We start from the raw sequence: 22763 nt of genomic DNA on the forward strand, positions 1-22763 counted from the left end.
CGAGCACAGTGCTCCCGTGCTGTCCTCCCTGCCGCCTGCAGCGTGGCCCTGGATGCCCTGAGGTGCCTTCTGCGCCTTCCCCACACAGGCCGGTCCTTTTCTGGTTTTTGTTTTTGGTTTTCTTTTTTAAATAACATTTCTATGTGTGACATTCCCTAATTTAAGATTCTGGGTCATTTCTTTTGCAGGTACAGATTCCCGGCTTGGAAAACTTGCAGGTGTTTGTCCCAGACACCCTCGCTGAGAAGAGCATTATTCTTCAGTTGCTCAATGCAGCTGCGGGAAAGGACTGCTCCAAAGAGTCCGATGACGTCCTGATTGACGCGTACCTACTGCTCACCAAGCACAGCGACCGCGCCCGGGATGCCGACGATGGCTGGGCCGCGTGGGAAGCGCAGCCCGTCAAAGTCGTGCCGCAGGTGGAGACCGTCGATACCCTGAGAAGCATGCAGGTGCGTGTCAGTCGCGGCTCCCGCACCTGAGGCAGCACTGGGTGCTTCAAATACCTTTGGAGAAAACGAATGACCGGCTCCCGAGTGATTGGTTTAACTGCCACAGGAGTCTCAAGTGTAGACTTCCCCCAAAATGGACCTCGATGTTTCCATAGTTTTGTAGCACGACTGGTACCAGCGTATTCCTTCAAATTGTGTATGTTAAATTGTACTGGAATATTTGGAGTATTTTACTTATGTCCTTACCTAGTTGAGCCGTGATCTGTGTACTCGCACTCTCACAGGAGTTCTCTCGCCCGTTCAGAAGTTCCGCTTCTTCGCGTATTCTGCTTGACTTGCTGTTAGCTTCCGTTTTTGTGGTGAAGCTTTTTACCTACCTCCCCGACAGGGAGGGTTTCAACCCCAGGAGGGTTGAAATAACTCATTAATTACAACCTGGAAGAAACCCTCGCATGCCCTCTACATTCAGCCTGGCCAAAGTTGAGCGCACGGCTGTCTCTTCTCCACACAACCTGCTCTCTTGCTCGTGTTCTCCGTCTCTGTGAATGCTGCTGTGTCCACTCAGGTGTTTAACGCAGAGTGTGACCGTGTAAACTCGTCCTCCTACCCCCCGGTTAGTCACCAGCCCTAGCACACCCGAAGCATCTCCAGCACGTGACGCTTTCTGTGCCGTCCGGAGCCACCACCACAGTTCGATTCTGTCATCCCGGGACTGGACTGCTGCACTGCCACACTTCCAGCCACACCTTCCCTCTCCCCAAGTCTGTGTTTGTTTGGGTACTTTCAGAATGACCTTCATAACACGCGGCTATGATCACATCACACCTCTGTGCGAAATACTGCAGTGACTCACTGTCACTGAAAGAAAAAACTAAAGAAGTCTCAATTAGCTGTTTGTTTCATGGAAAGCCACTGAGGTCACTTTCTTTTATTCCTGCATTTTCCAGCGTTATGTACTGCTCCAGCACGTGTACACACACACACACACACACACACACACACACACTATGTACTGCTCCAGCACGTGTACACACACACACACACACACATGCGCGCGCGCGCACGCACACACACACACACACACACACACAGACTGCTGCAGGAGTATTGAGTTACTTGTGGTTCTAGGTTGTTCAAGGCATCGTGCCCACACGGTTCCGTGGGATTCTTCACTATTGTGTGGAAGACTTTAGACGTAGGGCCCACTGCCAGGCGTAGCTCTGCTTGAAAACTGCTTTCTGATCCGGTGGTTCCTGGCCTGGTAGCTCTGTGAGGTTGGCATTGTTTTTGGACGAGGGGTTCACCTGGAATGGGAAACCGTTAAGTGGGTCTGTTTTTAAGCCCGGTGCTTGATTTTCCTCCCAGGTGGATAATCTTTTACTAGTTGTCATGCAGTCTGCCCATCTCACAATTCAGAGAAAGGCCTTCCAGCAGTCCATCGAGGGACTCATGACTCTGCACCAGGAGCAGACATCCAGTCAGCCGCTCATCGCCAAGGCTTTGCAGCAGCTAAAGGTATTTTGGTGCCGCCCCAACCTTAGCTGCCGCCTCTCTCTCCCTCCCCCACTGCCTCTCCCTCCCCTGCCTCCCCCTGCCTCGTCTCCCTCACCTGCCACCTCTGCCTCAGCTATTTGACTGATGTTCCGTGGTAATGCTGTGGAAGAGTCCGGGTGTGACAATGTAATGCCACGCGGGGAATCTGAAGTCCGACATTGTCCTCTCCGTTCTCCCTCTTCACAATACACATTTTCCCACACTTCAACTAAAAATTTCCCACATCTTTCTTGGAGCCGTAGAACGTGGGGATTGGACAGGATAGAAGTCTGAACAGTTACGTGATTTCTTAATGGCACGTGGTGGGTTAGCAGCCAAGTTGATACTGGAATTTATGTCTCTTTATTTCTAATCCAGCTTCCTTTCTTCTTTAGCAATTACCAGTATTTGCTAGAGGTACTCCAGATCAGTAATGTGTAATCTAAAAGAAGCCTTGTTTATACCTTGCTTTAGCAGATACTTCATCCAAATGAAATACAGCAGAGCAAGCAGTTGTAGACAGGCGGCAGGCCTTCCACATCCAGGGCAAGCCAGAGCCTCACCTTCTCCCAGGATTTCCTGTTTTCACCACTTGTGCCTTGTACCCCAGTCATCAGCCGTGGTCTGATCCACACTGTTCCACAGGCCATCAGTTATGCCTTCTTAGTCACATCAGGGCTTGACTGCTTGAAGAAGCAGCACTTCTTGAAATCAGAAGTAATTTGATAAACATTTGTTTTTCTTCTGTCAGTCTGATTTGTCTTATTTACCTGGAAACACATTCTCCCATCGATTGCCTTCCCACTCCAGTAGCAGGGCAAGAGACTTTGTCTTTGAGTCCATGAACTCTGGAGAGTGTAAAATTATATAAGATAGTGATGATTCTTGAGCCCAAGGGATTTATGGCCTTCAGGACCTGAACCGCCACACTGAAGTCCTGAGGAGGGAGATATTAGAACCTCGTAGCATCTGGGAATTGCCACCACGGAGGCATTTCAGCTTGTAGGATTACCGAAGATACAAACTGGGAAGGAACATTGCTCTGGATCAGGGGAACCGGAGTGCTCACCACATATCAAATAGTCTGATTTGGCTGGATCTTGGTGGACACAGTGGAAAGTTGGGGGAGATAAAGCTGGTAAAATTAGATGGACAAAAGTCAGGCTGTTGAGAGATTTTGGATTTTATTTTTTTCTAGGCCTCAGGGAGTTGTTGAAGATTTAGGAAGAGCATTTTGAAGCAGTATGTAGGGGGAGCGCCCGGTGGAGACCATGTGTACATGCCTGTGTTTCAGGGGCGGGGTGGGGGTCCAGCTTGGAGCGGCTGTCGTCCTGCCTGCGGAGACAAGTGCCAGCGGGGACAGGGCTTTTTAGCTTCAGCAGTATTCACATTTTTGGTCAAGAATCCTTTGTTTTGGGGCAGTTGCCCTATTTTGTAGGATATTTAGCAGCATCTCTGGTTTCTACACACTAGATACCAATAGATTTCACACCCCATCTCCCCAAATTGTGACAACCAAAATAGACATTGCCAGTGTCCCCTTGGCACAAGGCGGGTGAAATCAGCCCTAGCTGAGAACCCCCAGGCTGCTAGCAAGTAGCAGCAGGGAGATGAGAAGGACAATACAGGGTGCACATGTTGGATTGAAACCACACTAACACTTCAGCAACCGCCCCGGGGGGGAAAAGCAGCTGGTGGTTGATGTGCAAAATATGAAGAGGAAAGCGTCTGTTCAGAGACCACATAGTAATTAGGCATTCTCTTTAAGTTTATTTATTTAGAGTGAGAGAGAGAGCAGTGGAGGGGCAGAGACAGAGAGGGAGAGACAAAGAATCCCCAGCAGGCTCCACACCATCAACGAAGAGCCCGATGTGGGGCTCAGACTCACAAACCCTGAGATCATGACCCGAGCCAAAACCAAGAGTCTTGATGCTTAACTGACTGAGCCACCCAGGCGCCCCTAGACATTATCGTTTTAAACGGATTTATTTTTCCTCTTGGATTTCATAAGATGTTAAAGAAGACCTAATACAAATGATGAATACAAACATGAAAATAAGTAAATAAATATCCTTTATTTTTGAATAACTAGAATAAATACGGCTAAAATATATTGCAGTGGTTAACGTCTGTGATGACGAAAGGAGTCTTCCTCTAAAATGCAGTAGGTATTAGGTGATTGCTTGGTTTGTATTCATTATGCTTTGGGCCTCTTTAGAATGACGCGCTAGAGCTTTGCAACAGAATAAGCGATGCCATCGACCGAGTGGACCACATGTTCACTTCCGAATTTGATGCGGAGGTTGACGAATCTGAGTCTGTTACGCTGCAGCAGTACTACCGCGAGGCGATGATTCAGGGGTACAACTTTGGTTTCGAGGTAGGTACAGAGTAAGAGGAGAAGCACGGTGTAGCTTTGCAGTTGCTCCGTAACGCACTCACGTCAGACTATTGATGGTAATCACGGCTTCGTCAGGCACGACTCATCGTACGCTGCTGAGTATCAGAAATGCTGGTTTCCTTTTAGACTGGCCAGTCGTTGCCCGGTTCTTATTTTGTGCTAACAGCTTTCTGTGTTCAAAACCTTCTATGAGATGGTTACTATCATGAAAGTACGTCTGTAATTTCAACTTACGAATAAAACATCGTGAAGCCGCACTTTAAGATATTATATTATCTGTAACTTTTTATGCTTTTGAAAATGTGTAAATTTTAATTAGACTTTGCTTTTTGTTTTTAGAAAAATGACATTTTAAACAGACATGGCATTTGTAGCGTTGAGATGGTTGTATAATCGTTATTTTCTTCTTCATTTTGATATGCACAAAATCTTCTTACAGTATCATAAAGAAGTTGTTCGTTTGATGTCTGGAGAGTTTAGACAGAAGATAGGAGACAAATATATAAGCTTTGCCCGGAAGTGGATGAACTATGTCCTAACTAAATGTGAGAGCGGTCGAGGTACAAGACCCAGGTAATGACCAAGGACATGTTTCCTGGAACTGCAAGTAACTCAGTACTCCAGTCTCTCCAGCAGAGACGAGAGAGAGAGAGAGAGAGAGAGAGAGAGAGAGACAGCATGTGTGTATGTGTTTGTGAGTGCGTGAGCATGTGTGAGTGTGAGTGTTGGAGCAGCCTGTGAAGCTGGAAGATGCAGGAATACAAGGGATATGGGATTGGTAATATTTCGTTTGCATATTGTATGTGAGGTTTCTGAGCAGCTGACACAAAAAGGAGCATTTTGAACTCTTTGGCCATCAGGATTTTGCTTTGTTCTGTTTTTAAATGAGACTATCAACACAGCAGACTCCATAGTGCTTGGAAAGCTTAAAAGCAAAATTTGTTCCATAATGAGTTAACTTCAGGGGAGTTCACTTTCTCCCTGGACAGGTCTTCCTGATTGCTAATTTTTTTCCCTCCCTCATGAAATTTAAGCCTGTTATTAATGTAAGTGGAAACAAATTGGTAACCAGTTCCTTTATGAAGAAGTTGTTTGTCCTTTTCTCACAAAACATGCTATAAATGTACTCATCCCCAAAAGGTATGTTTTTTCTTAGGCCGTAATTTTCCAGTCAGATTACATTTCAGTATTGTGTAGAGTAAAACTGCTACAGTATTTTCTTGGTTTTGTGATTATTGAACTTTTTCATGTAACAGGTGGGCAACCCAAGGTTTTGATTTTCTACAAGCCATTGAACCTGCCTTTATTTCAGCTTTGCCAGAAGATGACTTCTTGGTATGGAATGTTCTAGAGTTTTGTTTTGTTTTGTTTTCATTAAAGAAATGAATTGATTACTATTTCTGTGTATTTTTTATAGCTGTTCTTAAATGTTATTTTCATAATTGTAACGATAATGCTAAAGTAAAAGCACTCTTAATAGCATAGGAAGAAATTCCGTGTTCTTTTCTTTTCATAACAATAGTGTCCAACTGGCTAAGTCCATGGATAGCTGGGAAGCCTAGCACTTCTAAAATATTTGTCAGTTTCAGATTTTATGAATTGCTGACTTACTAGTTGCTGCTTTTTGGCAGTTTAACGAGGGACTAGCTGGTTCACACGAGCATGTGCCATTTGAGGGGGTAGTGCCAAATGCTGAATATTATCACTTTTATTCCAGTACATTCCATCAGTTCCAAAAGATGGTGTTCAGCATGTGAATTCATTCATTTTAGCCTCAAGTAGTAGAGATGTGCTTGTGCACATCATTGCACTATGGGGAGTTGAATGTGAATTTGTTTTTGTTCCTAAAAATAGAATTGTATGTACTATCATTATAAGTTATGTGCAATTTGTGTTTATGTTTATAGCTATTTTCTTTTAAACAAACTTTGAAAATCTTGACTAAGGGTAGCATGTTTCTTTTAAATATACTGAAAGGTTAATTTGTGTTACTTACTGATTGAGAGAATGTACATTCCCCTTCTTCTTTGCTATTTTCCTCGGGTTTCCAGAGTCTTCAAGCCTTGATGAATGAATGCATTGGCCATGTGATAGGAAAGCCACACAGTCCTGTTACAGGTTTGTACCTTGGTAAGATGGCAGTTAGAACATTTCCCCTAGAACCTCCTGGTCTGGGCAAGCGCATCATCTTGTAATTGTGGCCGTTTACCCGGTGTAGAGAAGTTCTTTAATGGTATTCCGGAAAACGACAGTGAAAGTTACAGGAATGAGGTGTGCCTGTGGAGAAGACCATAGTCCTTCCAAATCCAGCAGGAAGATTAAAATGCCAGCACACGGCATTCACTGCCTGCCAGCAGTCTTAACTACACATTTTAGTTCATTATTTTTTGCACACCAACACTTTATTCTCCCCCTTAAAATCTCTTCTTCTGGGAAGGAAAGACTTGGAGACAGTTGTCCGTTAAGGAGCAAGGAAGGGCCTTTCCTGCTGGAGGGGGGCAAGTGTAATTGTTCCCCTTTTCACAGCTGAGACGGTACCTGTGTCCCCACTAACATAGTAAATTCTTATTTGATTTTACTTAAAAAGACAAAAACACAAGTTATGCTATGATGTACTTCAATTAGAGTTTTCAATTATAGTTAATATTACAGTTTTATGGAGTATGTTGAAACTTTACAACAAAGTATGTATCAGAAAAAGGCCGTGCCTTACCCCATTCTTGAGATAGTAACTAAAAGCAAAACTCTATTTATATGCAATAAACATCCAAAAATGAAAATTTAGTAATTTTAAAACAGTTTAAATTACACAAAATAAAATAATTCATAAATGGTAAATTTCTCGAGCGGGAGGAACTATATCTTAAAGGGTATTTGCTAGCTATAGAAAAGTTAGTACACTGGGTTTTAATGCTTGGTTCCTTGATCTTTAGAATTCTCTCAGGGGGCACCTGGGTGTCTCAGTCAGTTAAACATCGACTCTTGATTTTGGTACAAGTCATGATCTCACGGTTTGTGAGTCCAAGCCCTGCACTGGGCTCTGCTCTGACAGCACGGAGCCTGCTTGGGATTCTCTCTCCCTCCCTGTCGGCCCCTCCCCTGTTTACGCACTCTCTGTCTCTCAAAAATAAATAAATACTTAAAAAACAGTTCACTCAGTTTATACCTGCTTTTCTCCCGAGGCTGTTATGAAAGTCACCATTTACAAAACTCTTTGAACATTTTATATAATGTTACAATTTTATAGTGTTCTGTATTCTTATCAAATTTTTGATTAATCATATTATCCTAAAAGCTTTGATTTTCTGATCTAAAATATTTCACTAAGAATACATCATTAATAATTCAGTAAAAATCACTTCTTTAAAGTTTTTCCTACGTGAGGAATCATTTCCATGGTGGCAAAGTTACAATGTAGGAAGAGTATATAGACAAATGTAGAAAATGTACATGCAGAAAAAATTTCAAGGTAGAAGAATATTACAAAAGGAAAAAAAGCAATCCTCCTACGGTTGCTAGGTAATCATGGCTAACGTGCGATCCATCGCTAATTACTCACATGCCTCTCTGCAAACTGCTGGTGGGACAGTGGGTCAGCAGTGCCATCTGTGGGCTGGAGGTGACCTTTGTCCCCTCGGCCATGTGGCTTGCTGGGAACAGCACTGGCCGAGTCAGATCGCCTGACATCCTGCTGACCCGGGGCCGCTCATCCAACATCACAGAGGCTCCTCTGCAAATGCTTACAACTGGATGCTAATGAGGCTTCAGTAAGGTCATGAGAGCTGTAAACTGCAGTGTCCTGTGCGCGGCAGCCGTCCGCATCTCGTTTTGTGCCCTTCCCTTACGAGGGCAGTTAATGAATGGAGAGCACACCAGCTGTCGTTCCGTTGTGTACCGTCTTCTCTTCCTGTGCTCTGCGCTCGTAGCCACTGAGCACGGCCTGGTGTGTGGCCTCCCCTCGGTTCCATGTGCTCAGGGAGCTGCACGGGCGCGTTCTGCTGTGTGTGGCTCTGCTCCTGTAATCACACAAGCGTGGATAGGGTCGTTCGCTTCACTGTATAAAAGCTGGATCACATTGGATAGTAATCTCTTGGTTTTCTTATCTGACAGTCGTAGAAATTCCTTCCTGTCAATAGGAATGGATCCGGTTCATTCTCTTTAGTGGCTTCGTTTTGTCCATGATGGGGGTATTGCGATTTTTTGCACCATTTCCTTGGGGACATTTGTTTTGTTCGTTTTTGCCCTGAAAAACATCTCTCTAGTAACATTGCCAGTGAAATTAGAGCATCTATTTTCCTTTTATTGGCTGTTCGGATTTTCTTTTCAATAAAATACCACAGTTTCTCAGCAGTTGGTCATATATACTCTTAAATGTTCTGTTTCGTGATGAGGAACGTAAAACTTGGGGACATGTGTTTTAGCAGCAGGTATTTCTTTTATACCTTTATGAGGAAAGTGTGTAGCAGTTTCTGACTCAGAAGTTCCCAGTACGTTTGCTGAATTAAAGATACCACCAATTCAAAGACATCACCATCTTCTCCAAGGCATTTTTATTGTTTTGTTTCTTTTTATCTTTGTTACAATTGGAGTTTTTTTATTTACTACTGTAATTGTTGAGATAATGAGCCAGAGACACAAATTGCTTGACTTTTTTCTTAACAATTGCTTGATTTTTATTTTGCAAGTTTTCCCTTCAGATCTCTCCGTTTGGGGGACTTCTGCTGTCTTTCCTGTGTAATGTTAAAAAGAAACCAAAACCACGAAGAAGGAAGTGTTTCCACTTAGGACAAAGCATATACGGAGTGAATAAAACACGTGGAGTAAAATTATTCACATAAAAAGAAAATAGGACATTTACAAAATTAAGGAGAGTTAAAACGGAGTCAGAAGTAAGGGGACAACATGTCAGGGTGAAATAGACAATTTAATACATGTGCAACACTAGCTCTGTCTAGTTACGGGGAAAGGACAATTATCAGCGTTTTTGTAATCATGAGGTAAGGTTATCCCTTTAAATTTTTATTGTAAATTTTATCCAGTTTTTGCCAGACTATCTAAACAAAGAAGAGAAGAAAATGCGTTCTGAACAAAAGAATAACCTGTTTAAACTGTGCCTGGCCCCCCTCATTCTAGATTTAAAAGAATTAAATAAAACTCCACGTACTCAGGAAAATGACAGCGACCCTCCCTGGCTCAGAGCCTGTTGAGGCGTCAGCATGGACCAGAGTCTTTCAAAAAGTGTAGCCAGCAGAAAGAGCCCTTTCTCACCGGAGCTGCCACGGCGCGGTCTCTAACATGGGCCACGTTGTTTGTTCTGCATCCGTTGTGTACTTTTTCTCCAGGATGTTAAGAAATGTTTTCGACGGCTGAAAGTTTGTGTGATGTAACTTTTACTAACTTTTAAAAAGCGATGTTTTCCCCAATATGAGTATAGGTATAGTACGATTTTCTTACTCATGTAATGGATTTATTTTGGTCACCAGCAAAATTAAGGCCCATCCCGTTTCTGCTAAGTTGTCTGGTTCGGCATCTTCTGTCCACCCCTTTAACACTTTGCATTTGTCTCCGTTGTCACTGGCAGCCATCCATCGGAACAGTCCCCGTCCCGTGAAGGTGCCGCGATGCCACAGTGACCCTCCTAACCCACATCTGATTATCCCGACTCCAGAGGGATTCAGGTATTTGGTGCTCAGCCAGTCATTTGCTTTATGACTCCTCCTCTGACGTGCGTGCTCACTCTCTGGGCTCCTGGGTGCTTGCTCTGTAACTAAGTATCCTTTCCGTGTCCTCCTTCAGCCTTTTTTAAAAGCTCTTTGTTGCCTTATCTTGAAATACACCACAGTGCCTTAGCTGCAAGAGAAAAAGACATGCAAGTTTACAAGACTTGTTCCTTTCAAGATAACTTAGTGTCTCTGCTCATTTATAACTTCAGGCTGCTAAATGCTGACCGGCTTTGGAATAATTCTTTTTCTTTTCTTTGAAAATGACCTTAGGAAATCAAATGTGAGTGTGCATAGCATAATAAGCATTTGAAAAACCATCCTAAACGTCAGTTTAGAAGTGGAGAAACAATTGGAATGATCTTTTCAGTCTTGACTTTTATGCGTGTTACGTAGCCTCAAAGCAACTTAAGTACTACCGTGAGTTCTGGAACTCTCGTACCGAGTCTTTCCCTCGAATGTGGTGGCATTTCTGCATCTTGAGGGAGTGAGCATTTTCTCTCCCCTGTAGGATCCCTTTTTAAAAGTTAATTTTATTTGACAGTATTTGCTAGGAGAAGACCACAATTACTTTTCAAAATAATGAGTTTTTTTTCTTCTTCATACTTAGACCTGAATCTCAAAGAAAACTTTGCATTTTATATTTTTAAATATTTTTCCCTTCCTCACCCTGTTTTATTTCTAACTGAAAACGATTCAAGAGTCCGTTCCCTTTCCTCACCTGTGTTCCTGAAGCTTCTCTTCTCGTGCCAGCACTCGGAGCGTGCCTTCAGACGCGCGGAGCCACGGCGGCCCTGCTGCTGCCGTCACTGTGGCCGCCGCCGGCCGGCCCGGTCCCTCCGGCAGCGACGCTGTGCCGCCCAAACCCATCAGCGGTGCCCATGACACCAGGTAGTCACCCTGCACCGGCTCCACGTCCCCTGGGTCCCCCTCGTGTGCACGTCCGCAGTGGCCTTGGCTTTGGGATTCGCCCGTGGGGTGTCCCGACTCAAAGGCTCTCACACCCAGCAGCACGAGGAAACAGTGTGCCCGATCGGTATTTCTTTGGAGCTAAACATTAACCAAAATGACCAGTAACAAGTCCTCTGAGAGTGTATCGGACAAGAGAACCTAGTTCCCACCGAAGGGGACAGGAGAATCTGGGCCAGTAGCGCCTTTCCTGAGGGGTCCCGCCCCATAGTGGTTCAGAGATGGCATCTAGTTAATACCCTCAGGTGGGGATTTGTTTTTGAGGAGGGTCACTTTCCTAACCCGCTTTCCTCATTTATATAATCATTGACTAGAAGTAGTGTGTAAGAGTGGAAAAGTGAGTTCGTGAGGTTGGTATCTTCTGCGGAGAAAAGTGTCCTTTCTGGAGAGAGCTGTCAGACAGCTGGCAAGCTCCGGAAAACGGAGGTCTCCTGCATGAAGTCTCTGCACCCGTTCTAGTCGTTCTGACAGAGGATTTCAGCCAAGTCTCCTACACTTAGTGGAGAAAAGCCATTCAGTCACTCTTCATTACACCCCTGTCTGGCAGAGGGGACACACTGTCTCTGTGCTCGTCTTCGGACACACATGGCGATAGAGTCAAACTCCAGGGGTTGAGGGTAATCCAATCAAAATAGACAAAACTGTAAAGAAACTCGGTGCTCGTAAGAGATACGAGTAGGTCATTGGCAGAAAGATGACGTACAGTTTTAGAATCTAAGACACACCAACTTGTTTTTAGACGTACTTTATAGAAGTCTAAAGTTTCTGCAGTTCCATTGTTCTCCTTCATTAAAATAACAGATGCCCCTAATTTGTAGTGATAAACATCTATCACCTAAAAAATTCCACATACTTTACAGCTTAAGCTGTCAACTAAAACAATTAACAGTTAACGTAAGCGGACTCCCCTTCACCTTCTTCATTTATGTTTAGAGCGTTGCAGGGCAGACCTTTACAGATACTGTTCTTGAAGCAATGTTTCTTATACAAGTGTCACACGGGATTAATGGAAGCGACTTGCCCCCCAGTGCAGACTCCAGAACACTCCACCAGGGCGGCGGTGCTGGCTCCCACGCCTGCCGCGTCCGCGTCCTCACAACATTCCTGCAGAACTGCAGAGGGGAGGGGGGAGGAGCGCCCCAGTTCTCGAGGGTCATGAAGTCTGGCCGAAGGCATCTGTGAGTGCCAGTGGTACGCTGAGCGGATGTTACTAGTCTGAAGGCCAAGTACGTGTGGTTGGCCTTCCTGTGCGTTGTCTTAGGCTTTTTCAGCACATTACGAGCAGCGTCTCGTAAGTGTTCTTCATCTTCCCGATGATTCTGGACACGCAGGGATTTCCCTGCCGTCACAGTGTGCCGTCTCGAGGCCACTGTTTCCGGAGGATGAGGCTGTCGCGACTCTCTGGCGGCGTACGTGTGACCGTGGGCAGAGGGCAGCGAGGCCCTCCTGCGTCCCGGACCTGCGCCTGCCCAGTTCGGCTGACGGGAACTTGCGGGGCGGACCCCGGGGTGGCCGGCTGCTGCGCAGCCGCGGTGTGTACAGCCCTCGGTTGGCGAGTGCGCCGTGGGGAAGTCTCGCGAGGCTGGAACTTCCGGGGCCGCAGGACCGCCCCAGCCTCACAGCGTGCAGCCACCACCCCCTGTCTCAGAGACGTTCTGGGTTCCTGCCCCGGGAGTTGTCACTGTGCCCCAGGGCATCCCGGAAGTGTTTTGACTTGGCTTGGTTTGACTTAGGGAACAGGCTGGGCTTCAGTTACCTGACGTTGTTGATAAAACTTTCCTGCGCTGTTCTCGTTGGAACTGGCTCCTAGCGGTCTGCGAGACCGATGGTTAATTTTTCACGGCTTTAGCAAGCCGGTCGTCCCGCCGCTGAAACTGGGAGTCCACAGCGGGTAGTGAGACGTTCACCGGCACGCTGCCTCATTTAAGGATATTTTTTTGCCTTTTGCCCTAGCAAAGATCTCTGAGGGTGTGGAATCGGCTGATTTCATGTCTGGGAAGTCAGGAACAGGGGTGTTGAGTGACGTGTCCTTGGTTTAGGAGTCGTGTGTTTCTTTACTTCAGCATCAGTGCTGTTCCCAGGAGATGGTGTCAGGACTCTCTGATGAGCTACATGGCACAGAGGATGCCCCCCACTCTTCAGACTTACAAGTGTTACACTGGATTTGAGAGTTTAGGGAAATAAAAAAGCATTGCCTACAGCGTCATTTGTGAACACGTGTTCAGTAGACCACGTCGCCTTAAATCCATTCAGCATATCGTGAAAAAGAGCATAAATGCTACCATACTTCATAATATCATTCGTGTACAAAATACTAAACTTGTTAATAAACTAATGCCATAGTTAGTGTGGATTATTTGAATTACAGTTTTAACACTGCCCTTATTTAATTCTGGGCTTTACTCTTTTTGGATTCATTCTGGATTTCTAAACACACTTCACTTTATTCTGGAAAAGCAGCAAATTAACCTTGTTCTTTCCATGCTAAGCTTTCTGCTGTCCTGCACCTTTGCTTGGCTACTGCTTAAAAAGTCACTAGGTGTTTCCTTCCATTTTCTTATTAGGAGGTTTGAAATCTTTGAATCATGTAATAATTTTACATTTTAAATGGAATTAAGCCCATAAATATATAGTATGATCATAATTTTAAATATTAGCCAGTTTGACTAATAATTTTTGTCCATCCTGGGCTGAAATGATGGAGCTTTCTACACAAGTCAATAGCACTTCAATAAATACTGTTTTGGTTTTATTTTTGCTGTTTTTAACTTAAAACAGTGTAACGCAGTCAGGTTCTCATGTGTCAGCAGTGGAGGATAAAAATCCGACTGACTTCCCAGCTCCAGGAAGGGTTTCTCAGTAGCAGCGCTGTTGTTCCGGGTGCATAATTCGTTATCTGGGGCCGTCCTTTGCATTATCCTCTACTTGCTAGATGCCAGTGTCCCCAGCGGGAGAAATTACCCCTAGTTGAGAATCACCGCTCTAGAAGAATCTCACGGAGCTTTCACTTGCAGTTCCATTGAATTGACAGCTGAATTTTTAAAAATACCGAAACAGGGGTTCCAGCGTCCCTGAGAACGACCGGCTGGCTTCCATAGCTGCGGAGTTACAGTTTCGGTCCTTGAGCCGCCACTCGAGCCCCACCGAGGAGCGCGATGGTGAGTGTGAGGCCTTGGCTGTGACCCCGACCGGCTGAATCCTCCGCCTCACTTCACCGGCTTCCACTGTTGATGCCTTAGAAAGAAGTGAAGAGTAAGACAGAGGCGGCAGCACTCTCAGACATTTGATGCTCAGCATGCTGCCTTTTTAATATAGATGCCTTTTTTAGCCTTTTTATAGATGCACTTTCTAAGTCTACTTTTGTTGACTTTTTAAAAACCATGATCTCTGATACTTTAATTGCCAAGCACTCTCATCCGCTTAAAAAAACAAACTGACACTGTGTGTGTTAATGGTATGCTGAGGTTTTATTGCCAGGCAGGGCCTCTTGAGGTGTTGGGGGCGGGGGGTGTCCCTAAACAATCTAATGTCTGCTCAGTATTCCGTTGTCTGTTGCTTATGGAAAGTTCACGTAGTTAAAGTCATGTAACACCATGGGCAGCTTCTTCGTTTGGTACACTTTTCTAGAACTGATTATAGAGACAGCTTCTCATACTCACCTCAACTAGAAATTACCAGAAAGGACGGGTGGATGGTAACTAATCATTGCCACTCACCACTTCAGTCTTGCTCTCAATTACATCAGCTGCGTCTGTGTCGTAAATCTTAACTTGTGTGAAAAACATACTTCCTGCAGAACCAGCATATCCAAAAGGTGATTCAAGTGGGTCAGCTCGAAGAAGTTGGGAACTTCGGACACTTATCAGCCAGACTAAGGGTAAGAGAGAGAATGTTGAACTTAAAACGTTTAAGCATCGAGTGAGTAGTCTCAGCTAAAACATGTGTTAGCTTTTGAATTACTAGACCTTCTACATTAATATTTAGTGATTTCTTGTAGACCCGTGACATCACTTTCTTGTGTGTAGCATGTTTGTATACATTTCCTATTTCTTCTAATAAATTATAAGCTCCTTTGGATCCAGAACGTGTTCTATGCATCTTTGTGTTCTTTAAGCATACACGTGATGGTTAATTCTATGTGTCACCTTGAGTGGGCCCTTGGCATAATTCTTTGTAGGTGACAGGAATATAATTGATATTTGTGAAATGAGTAACTGTTCCTATCTTATGCTAAGCGATAAAGTTTCTGAGAAGCCAGATAGTTTGGTGAACGTGATAACTGACAGAGCTAGGACCACCGTGCGTACAGTGCTGTCTCCTCCGAGTCCAGTACTCTTACCTCTCAGCGCCCCGTGGAAGTATGTTGCCCACCAAAGCCGAGAATAGTTGGGGCCGGGGGCGGGGGGGATTCATGGAGGAGTGAGGCTTGAGCTGGCTTTTAAAGAAAAAACAGGTTTGCATCAAGCCAGGGGACAAAGTACAGAATAAAAAACACATCTGGAGGCCCAGTGTCTAAAGAATATAGCAGCTGTATGGGGCAGTGTAGCTGGAAATGGAAATGATCTTGAAGGTGTTCGGGGAAGTCAGACCATGGCCGGTCTTCAATGACGGATGAAGGCCTTACCCAGGGACGGCGGGCAGCCCTTGCAGCCTCCTGAGCTGCTGGTGTGTTTGGCGAGTGGGAAGGAGGAGTGAGGAAGACACCGGTGTGGAGCGAGCTGCTGGCCTGGAGTGGGGAGGAAATGGGGAGATGGTCACACATCAGGCTAAGGTGGGATTTTAAAAAAAGGAAATGACCCTGATGCAGTCTTTGCCAGGCCTGGGGCAGGTGCGGTGCGTTTGGAGGGTTTGGAGCAGGAGATCCACAGGCTTGAGCCTGGGAGACAGGCAAGAGGGTGTCTCCACTGGCTCTCACATAATCACTAGTTCCCACACTTACCGGGTCTTTGTGACGATTTTCAAAACAAATACTTTGTGGTCAAGAGAACTTGGGAACTGTTGGGAGACTTACAGTTCACATTCACAGAGATGGAGAAATCTTGAGAAGTTCTTACTGTAAAAAAAAAGAAAAAAAACCCTTTCCCGGAAATATTTGACCGTGGAGTCCATGGCCTCGTAGCTGTGAAGTCTCGTTCAGAGCCCGGTAGACTTGATGTGTCATTTACTGAGGTAGAGGAAACAGCGATTCATGTTTTAAAGAAACGGTTGTAGTGAGAAACTACAGTTAGAACATGATGCACCTTTGGGAATTTCTCTTCTCGGCGTTAACCTCAGAGCCATCCTGGTCCTCTCTTTGCTGGCCAGAAATTCAGGCTCTTACATAGCTAGGATATGGTATGAGGGCTGCTGTAATGGGTACAGGAATGAAGCAGTGCTTTTCACATTGGGGGTTGTGACACATCGGTTAGGAGGGTCGGAAAGTCAGCATTTAAAAAATCAGGATGTCTCCTAATAGTCACACATACCTATTTACATTTCTTAAGGCAAGAAAGATACAGCTTGTACTTGTGAGCCGTGTTTATCTTATATATAACATGATATTATCCTTTTCCCAGTTTTCTCTATCTCTGTAGGAAATAAAATTACTCCAATTACAATTGCAATTAATATGGATAATCAAGATTATATAGAACCAATGCTACTAAAGAAATACAATGCAAAAAAAAATTTTAAAAATAGGATGGAGTCTGTTTCACTGTTTTATGAAACTGTTGTTTAGATACCTGTGTGTGTAAAAGTTACTTCTCACTGTCCTTCATAATCAAATAAGTTGGAGAACTAGAGATGTAGAGACAGATGAAAAAATAAGGAATAGGAACAATAGTAGCTGAATCTTACTGAGTATTGCTGTGTCTCAGGCACAAGGCTTAGCGCTTTACGTGTGTGATTTCATTAAATACTCACAATAGCTCTGTACTCAAGATATTTTACTCCCATTTCACAGATTAGGAATTGGATATATAAAGACGTCAGTTAACTTGCCCATTGTCAGACATGTGGAATATGGCGAGGCTGGGGCTTTATTTATCCCAGGCATTCTGGTTCCAGAGCCTTTGCTCTGGACTTTTTCTAGAGAAGGGATGACTGACCTCCCTTCTCATCAGAGATGCTTGCTAGAAAGGTGTGGAACTTCAGCGGAGCTGTGAGGGGTGAGGTTATTCCCTAGGCACCGTGGCGGGAAACAGGCATTTCGGGCAGGCAGGAAAGTGGGAACATAGGCTTGGGAGTGGGGAACGGCTTGCCGTGTTCTAGGAGTGTGTTCAGTTTGGCTTGTCTGGGACCTGTGGTAGGAGAATAGAAGGAGACTACTTGTAAAAGTGAACTGGGAAAGGTAAACTGGGTCCGAATTCCACACGGCCTCGAATCCTGTGGGAAAGACTTGGATTTTTGGTAAACAGGTTGTTGAGAACCATGAAATAAATTTAAGTAGGAAAGGAACATGATCAAACTTTACATGCTAGTTAGATCTGGCCAACAAGAGTGGATTGGAGACAGGAGAGGCTGGAGGCAGGTGGGAGGTTGCTAAGCCACAGCCTGGGGGGAGGAAGGCACCCTCTGTGCCTGACTAGCCTGTGTTTTATGTATGTACCTGTGCAGGGGGGGGGCGGGGGGGACGGTGCCGGGAGCTCTTGGACACACCTGCTCATTTGTGCCTTGCCGTGCGGCAGTGGTCACGTGCAGTGCTCTGTTTCTGTGATTATTTGCCGGACATTGACTCACCGCTAGTGACTGGGGACTCCTGCGTTTGTGATTCTCTCTGCAGACACTGCTTCCAAACAAGGACCCATAGAGGCTATCCAGAAGTCGGTCCGATTGTTCGAAGAAAAGAGGTATCGAGAAATGAGGAGAAAGAATATCATTGGTCAAGTTTGTGATACCCCTAAATCTTATGATAATGTTATGCACGTAGGCTTGAGGAAGGTGACCTTCAAGTGGCAAAGAGGAAACAAAATTGGTAAGGAAACTGAGGAACGTGACACAAAGGTCGCCTCTCTTAGAAATGGCAATCATTGCACGTCTTTAGGTTCAAGCCGTTTCTCTCATAGACGTGGCAGGTCTTTTGCAGAGGGTTCTGGTTTTTTGTTTGTGCAAATGTCATATATCTGTAAAATGTGTTGTAAGAGCAATATGAGAGGAGATTTTGGATTTTAAGTGGCTCATTAAACCGACTGGTTTTGCTCGATAACTCCAGAAGTTGCCAGTTAGCCATTTGTTCCAGTTGATATTCTTACGATCGTGTTCCCTCAAGAACATTACCGAAGAGAGACTGGATGCAAATAGAGACAGTCTTTCCTAAAACATTGCCTATTAATTCATTTCCAGGTGAAATAACTCATGGGAGATTGTGTGACGGAAGGAGCCTGATGATGTTTCAGATCCTTCCCTCTTTTAAATGCATCTATGTATGGAGTGTTTAGGTCTGATGAGGCAGACGCAGTTGGAATGTAGGACTCTGGGAGCCTCCGGGACCCTGAAGTTTCCATAGAGCTATCCATAGGCGCAGGAAACACTGGAAACAATGAAGTGCTGTAGAAATGTTATCAATTACTGTTACCAGTCTTAGCCATATATGCCCTTAGTTTAATGTCCCCAAAGATACGTTGGTGCAGTATCCACTCCTGCACACAGGCTCACTCCTGGCTACTCCCTGTGCCCCACCCTGACCCTGACCTCCTGAAGGGTCGTAAGGGCTCAGAGTGTGCACCTTCGTACCTCTTCTGGGGTTTGCCAAAGTCACTTCTCTTTATAGGTATTTACAGGTAAGGCACAGCGAAGAGATGGCTTTCGGTTATTGGGGGACATTCAGAAACATTTTGGGTCTTGCGATAGTAGACTCTAGGTAAGGTAGGTGTCTGAATATAGATCCAGAATTCAAAAGATTATTGTACATCTGAGTGACTTAAAATGACCTAGCTTTGGTGACTGAGAGCAGTGTGTTTGTTCTGTTCACAGGGGAGGGGCAGTACGGGAAGGTCTACACCTGCATCAGTGTCGACACTGGCGAATTGATGGCTATGAAGGAGGTGAGTGGTCTGGCCTTCCCGGAGGCCCTTCTGTTTGGAGCCTCTCTGTGAGACAGAGATTTGGTAAAGCAGCTCGTTTGTGAGGCCTTCTTAGCGCACAGAGCCAACTCGGGTGCCTCCGTGTTGCGTCGTCTGGGCAGATACACCGAGATGGCAGAGTAACGGGGTGTCCGACTCCAGTGCGGATCCCGGTGAGGCTGCTAAGACCGGTGCACACGTGGTTCTGCCCCCACGCAGGGATGCTCGGGGCCGTACCGGGGAGGCAGGCAGAGTTAGCCGAAGACCCAGAGCACGGTGACAACGGTAGCGTCTTGGCGGGGAGTCAGGGGAGGAGACCTCTGCGATCGGCTTCAGAAACAGCTGCAGCTAGGATGGGGGGGGGAGCCGGGAAAAGCCGAGGAGGCCCGTCAGGGAAACGGATACCGTTGTCGCTCGTGAGGAGACGCTTCGGGACTCCGAAGGGCAGAGGAGCCCGTGGAGGACGAGTGTGGGGCTGCCGCGGCCGTTCGTGTGGGTGCAACACCCCCCGCGCAGCCCCCGGGCCTCCCTTTCGCAGCTCCCGGGGCATTTCGTGTCTTCCCCGTGTGGCTCTTCCCCGCCCTGCTTCTTCAACCTCACTGTCACTTGGCCGGAAGCTTCCTGAGGGCAGAATCCTCTCTCATCTCTGCCTTCCCAGAACCTAGACAGCTGTGATCGCCTGCTGACTGTCTAGTGGTTTTGTGAGTTCGGTCTGCACTTCGGAGTGTGATCCCGTGAGCAGGTTGCTCGCTCATCAGTATCGTAAAGCAGGCGCATTTTATTCGCGTGGCCCGACAAAGGAAAGAAAGACTCAAAATCGAGTCACAAAGCCACTGACCGTAGTCCCGTGGGTCTGGATGGTACAAACGTCAGGAGACGGCCTCCCGGCCCCCGTGTTCGAAAGGTGTCTTGTCCTGGTTTGTGGCAGGACTGACGCTAATGGACGGTTTTCTTTTCACAGATTCGATTTCAACCTAACGACCATAAAACTATCAAGGAAACTGCAGACGAATTGAAAATCTTTGAGGGCATCAAACACCCCAATCTGGTTCGGTATTTTGGTGTGGAGCTGCATAGAGTAAGCCAACTTTGGTCACACGGTTTTGTGTGAGGAATCAGTTAAGGGCGCAGGTGGAGTCCTGTTCTACATCACAGGTCTTCTCATTTCAGAGCACAGTAACTTTGCCTAATTATCAGGAAATCTCCATGAGTTACATCATTTCTGCCTTCTCTCTGAAACTAGAGGAGTTCTTCCTAAAATGTAAGTTGTAGACTGTAGTCGTTAACCCGACATTATAAAGCACTGAAACCCATCCTGCCAGTCAGAAGATTCTTCCAACGTGCCCCTTACACAGCGCGTTACTTTTTCCCCCAGTTTTCACTGAACCGCTGTTGTGTGCGCTATCGAGTAACGCTGATTTTCCTTTTACACGTGTGTAAGGGCCCATTGTGAAATGAGAACGTTACAGCCTCAAATTCGTTTCCCCCCTTGTGTTTGGAAGTAAACACTTGGAGGGAAAGAGGATAACTTGGAGCGTCCCGGTGGAGTCTGAACTTCCGGGGGAAGTTGAACGGTGATTTTTAATGTTTTCCCAAACAGATTCGTGTCTGAAAAGGATGTGTTTCAGTACTTAATAATACATTCGTAGGGACAGCCCTGTTGGTCCCTGTCTGAGATTATATAGCAGACTTCGTTTCAGAGGTTTATGGACACTTACCACCTGTGATTTGGAGAAGACGTTCTTGTCCCAACCAGCTGTATAATTCCAGACAGAGGAGGCAGGCAGACACCTGTGTGCAGGAGCGAGAAATGACTGCTACAAGACAGATTCAGTGTCGAGGAGGACAAGTGTAGCCTACCGTTAGAAAGAAGATTCCTTTGGGGTGTGACCTGTGACGTTTTCCAGATTCTTCACTTAGCGTACGTGTGAACACGCGGCTGCATCTTCTTCCACCTGCAGGAAGAAATGTACATCTTCATGGAGTACTGTGACGAGGGGACATTAGAAGAGGTGTCGAGGCTGGGACTTCAGGAGCACGTCATCAGGCTGTATTCAAAGCAGATCACCGTTGCCATCAACGTCCTCCACGAGCACGGCATAGTTCACCGAGACATTAAAGGTAACCCCCTGGGACGCCTGGAGGGCTCAGTCGGTTCAGCGTCTGCCTCTTGATTTCGGCTCAGGTCATGATCTCACGGTTCGTGGGTTCCGCGTGGAGCCCGCTTGGGATTCTCTCTTTCTGCCCTCTTCTACATGCGGGCGCTTGCGCACGCTCTCTTGCTCTCTTGCTCTCCCTCTTGCTCTCAAACTAAACATTAAAACGAAGGTGATCCCCATACTCACCTGGCTGCCGGAGACCAGACTCCTTGGTGCCCAGCACCAGAACGTGGCTGCTGCCAAGACACTCGTTCCCACTCCCACACGTCACTTCTCCACAAAGAAGTACCCTTACTGGCAATATGCTTCCACAAAGAGCCCAGTATCGAGAGGCCATGTAGAACACTTGTCTCCACCCATGAGCCGATAAGTCTGCTCTTTGCGGGTCACACTCTTTTCAGTGAAGTCTGGTTTCTAATAAAATTTGCGGGGCACCCGCAGGGCTCAGTCAGTGAAATGTCTGACTCTTGACTTTGGCTCGGGTCACGATCTCAGGGTTGATGGTTTCCAGCCCCACATCAGCCTCTGCACTGACCGCAAGGAGCCTGTTGGAGATTCTCGCACTCTCCCTCTCTCCCTGCTCTTTCCCTGCCTGTGCTCTCTCTCTTTTTCTTTCGAAATAAATAAACTTTCAAAAAAAAAATGAAATTTGCTATTTTTATAGGCTGATTTAGCCAAGCTTGTGTATTTACTAGACGTTCACTGCTGGAGCTCTTTTCCCCGTGTCCGGACTCTTTGGTATTTCCATGTGGACCTTGTGAATGTGTGAAGGGACAGTGAGTCTGAAATGGAAGCCGTGTCCTGGGCGAGAGCGTTTATTGACGCCAACCTCCTCCAGTATAGAGTTCTGCCAATGACTGACTTGGTCACGCTGATTGATTTGAAGCGCTTTTGTTTTCTGGCGTGAGGGGAATGGTCCTGCTGGTCTCAGAACTGTCTCTCTGGCGTTTGCCCCTGGCCTTTGTATTTGGGAGCCTTCGAGGTAATTCAAGTGACGAATTACTGGTCTCCCATGGGTCCTCGAGTAAAGGACTCCACTCTGTCACACAGCCTGAGGCCAGCCTAAACACGTTCATTCTAGAATTGGCTGACTTCCAGCCGGGCCCTGGACCCCGGGGCGGGGATGGATTACACCAGAACCTGGTTTGGTCTGGGTGTAAGAGTTGTCCACCCTCTCTGCAGTGGCTTGCCCTGAATCCCCAGCGTCCTCCAGTCTCGTTGCCTCCCCACCTGCCCGTCTGCCGACACCGCTGCTGGGGTCATTCTGAGCACTTGCTTAATTGGTTCTTTGTCAGGCCACGGCATTGCCTGTTTGCAATTGTTCTGTCTCTGACCCCTGTCACAAAATGGTACCTTCCTGTCGTCAGCACAGCCAGGGTCCTTGAATCAATCCATTCACTTGTGTCCTTGTGACATTTGTTATAATTCAGCACCACCAGTGTGCCCATGTGGGCCAGCTCCAGAGTCGTGAAGTTAGCGCTGTCGAG

At 46.1% G+C, this 22763-nt stretch overlaps 1 protein-coding gene across 1 annotated transcript in view; it reads left to right on the forward strand.

The window, feature by feature from the left end:
* Nucleotides 1-22763, forward strand: part of MAP3K4 (mitogen-activated protein kinase kinase kinase 4) — a 111705-nt gene that overhangs the window by 82829 nt on the left and 6113 nt on the right. The window contains exons 10-22 of the mRNA XM_032593352.1: nucleotides 189-452; nucleotides 1818-1967; nucleotides 4204-4365; nucleotides 4826-4959; nucleotides 5643-5721; nucleotides 6438-6504; nucleotides 9968-10064; nucleotides 14133-14233; nucleotides 14872-14952; nucleotides 17839-18030; nucleotides 19029-19099; nucleotides 20079-20195; nucleotides 21079-21238. Coding sequence (XP_032449243.1) covers nucleotides 189-452; nucleotides 1818-1967; nucleotides 4204-4365; nucleotides 4826-4959; nucleotides 5643-5721; nucleotides 6438-6504; nucleotides 9968-10064; nucleotides 14133-14233; nucleotides 14872-14952; nucleotides 17839-18030; nucleotides 19029-19099; nucleotides 20079-20195; nucleotides 21079-21238 — 1675 coding nt within the window. The remainder of the gene's footprint in view (nucleotides 1-188; nucleotides 453-1817; nucleotides 1968-4203; nucleotides 4366-4825; nucleotides 4960-5642; nucleotides 5722-6437; nucleotides 6505-9967; nucleotides 10065-14132; nucleotides 14234-14871; nucleotides 14953-17838; nucleotides 18031-19028; nucleotides 19100-20078; nucleotides 20196-21078; nucleotides 21239-22763) is intronic.

This window comes from Lynx canadensis, chromosome B2 (assembly GCF_007474595.2).
Source record: "Lynx canadensis isolate LIC74 chromosome B2, mLynCan4.pri.v2, whole genome shotgun sequence".
Lineage (NCBI taxonomy): Eukaryota > Metazoa > Chordata > Mammalia > Carnivora > Felidae > Lynx > Lynx canadensis.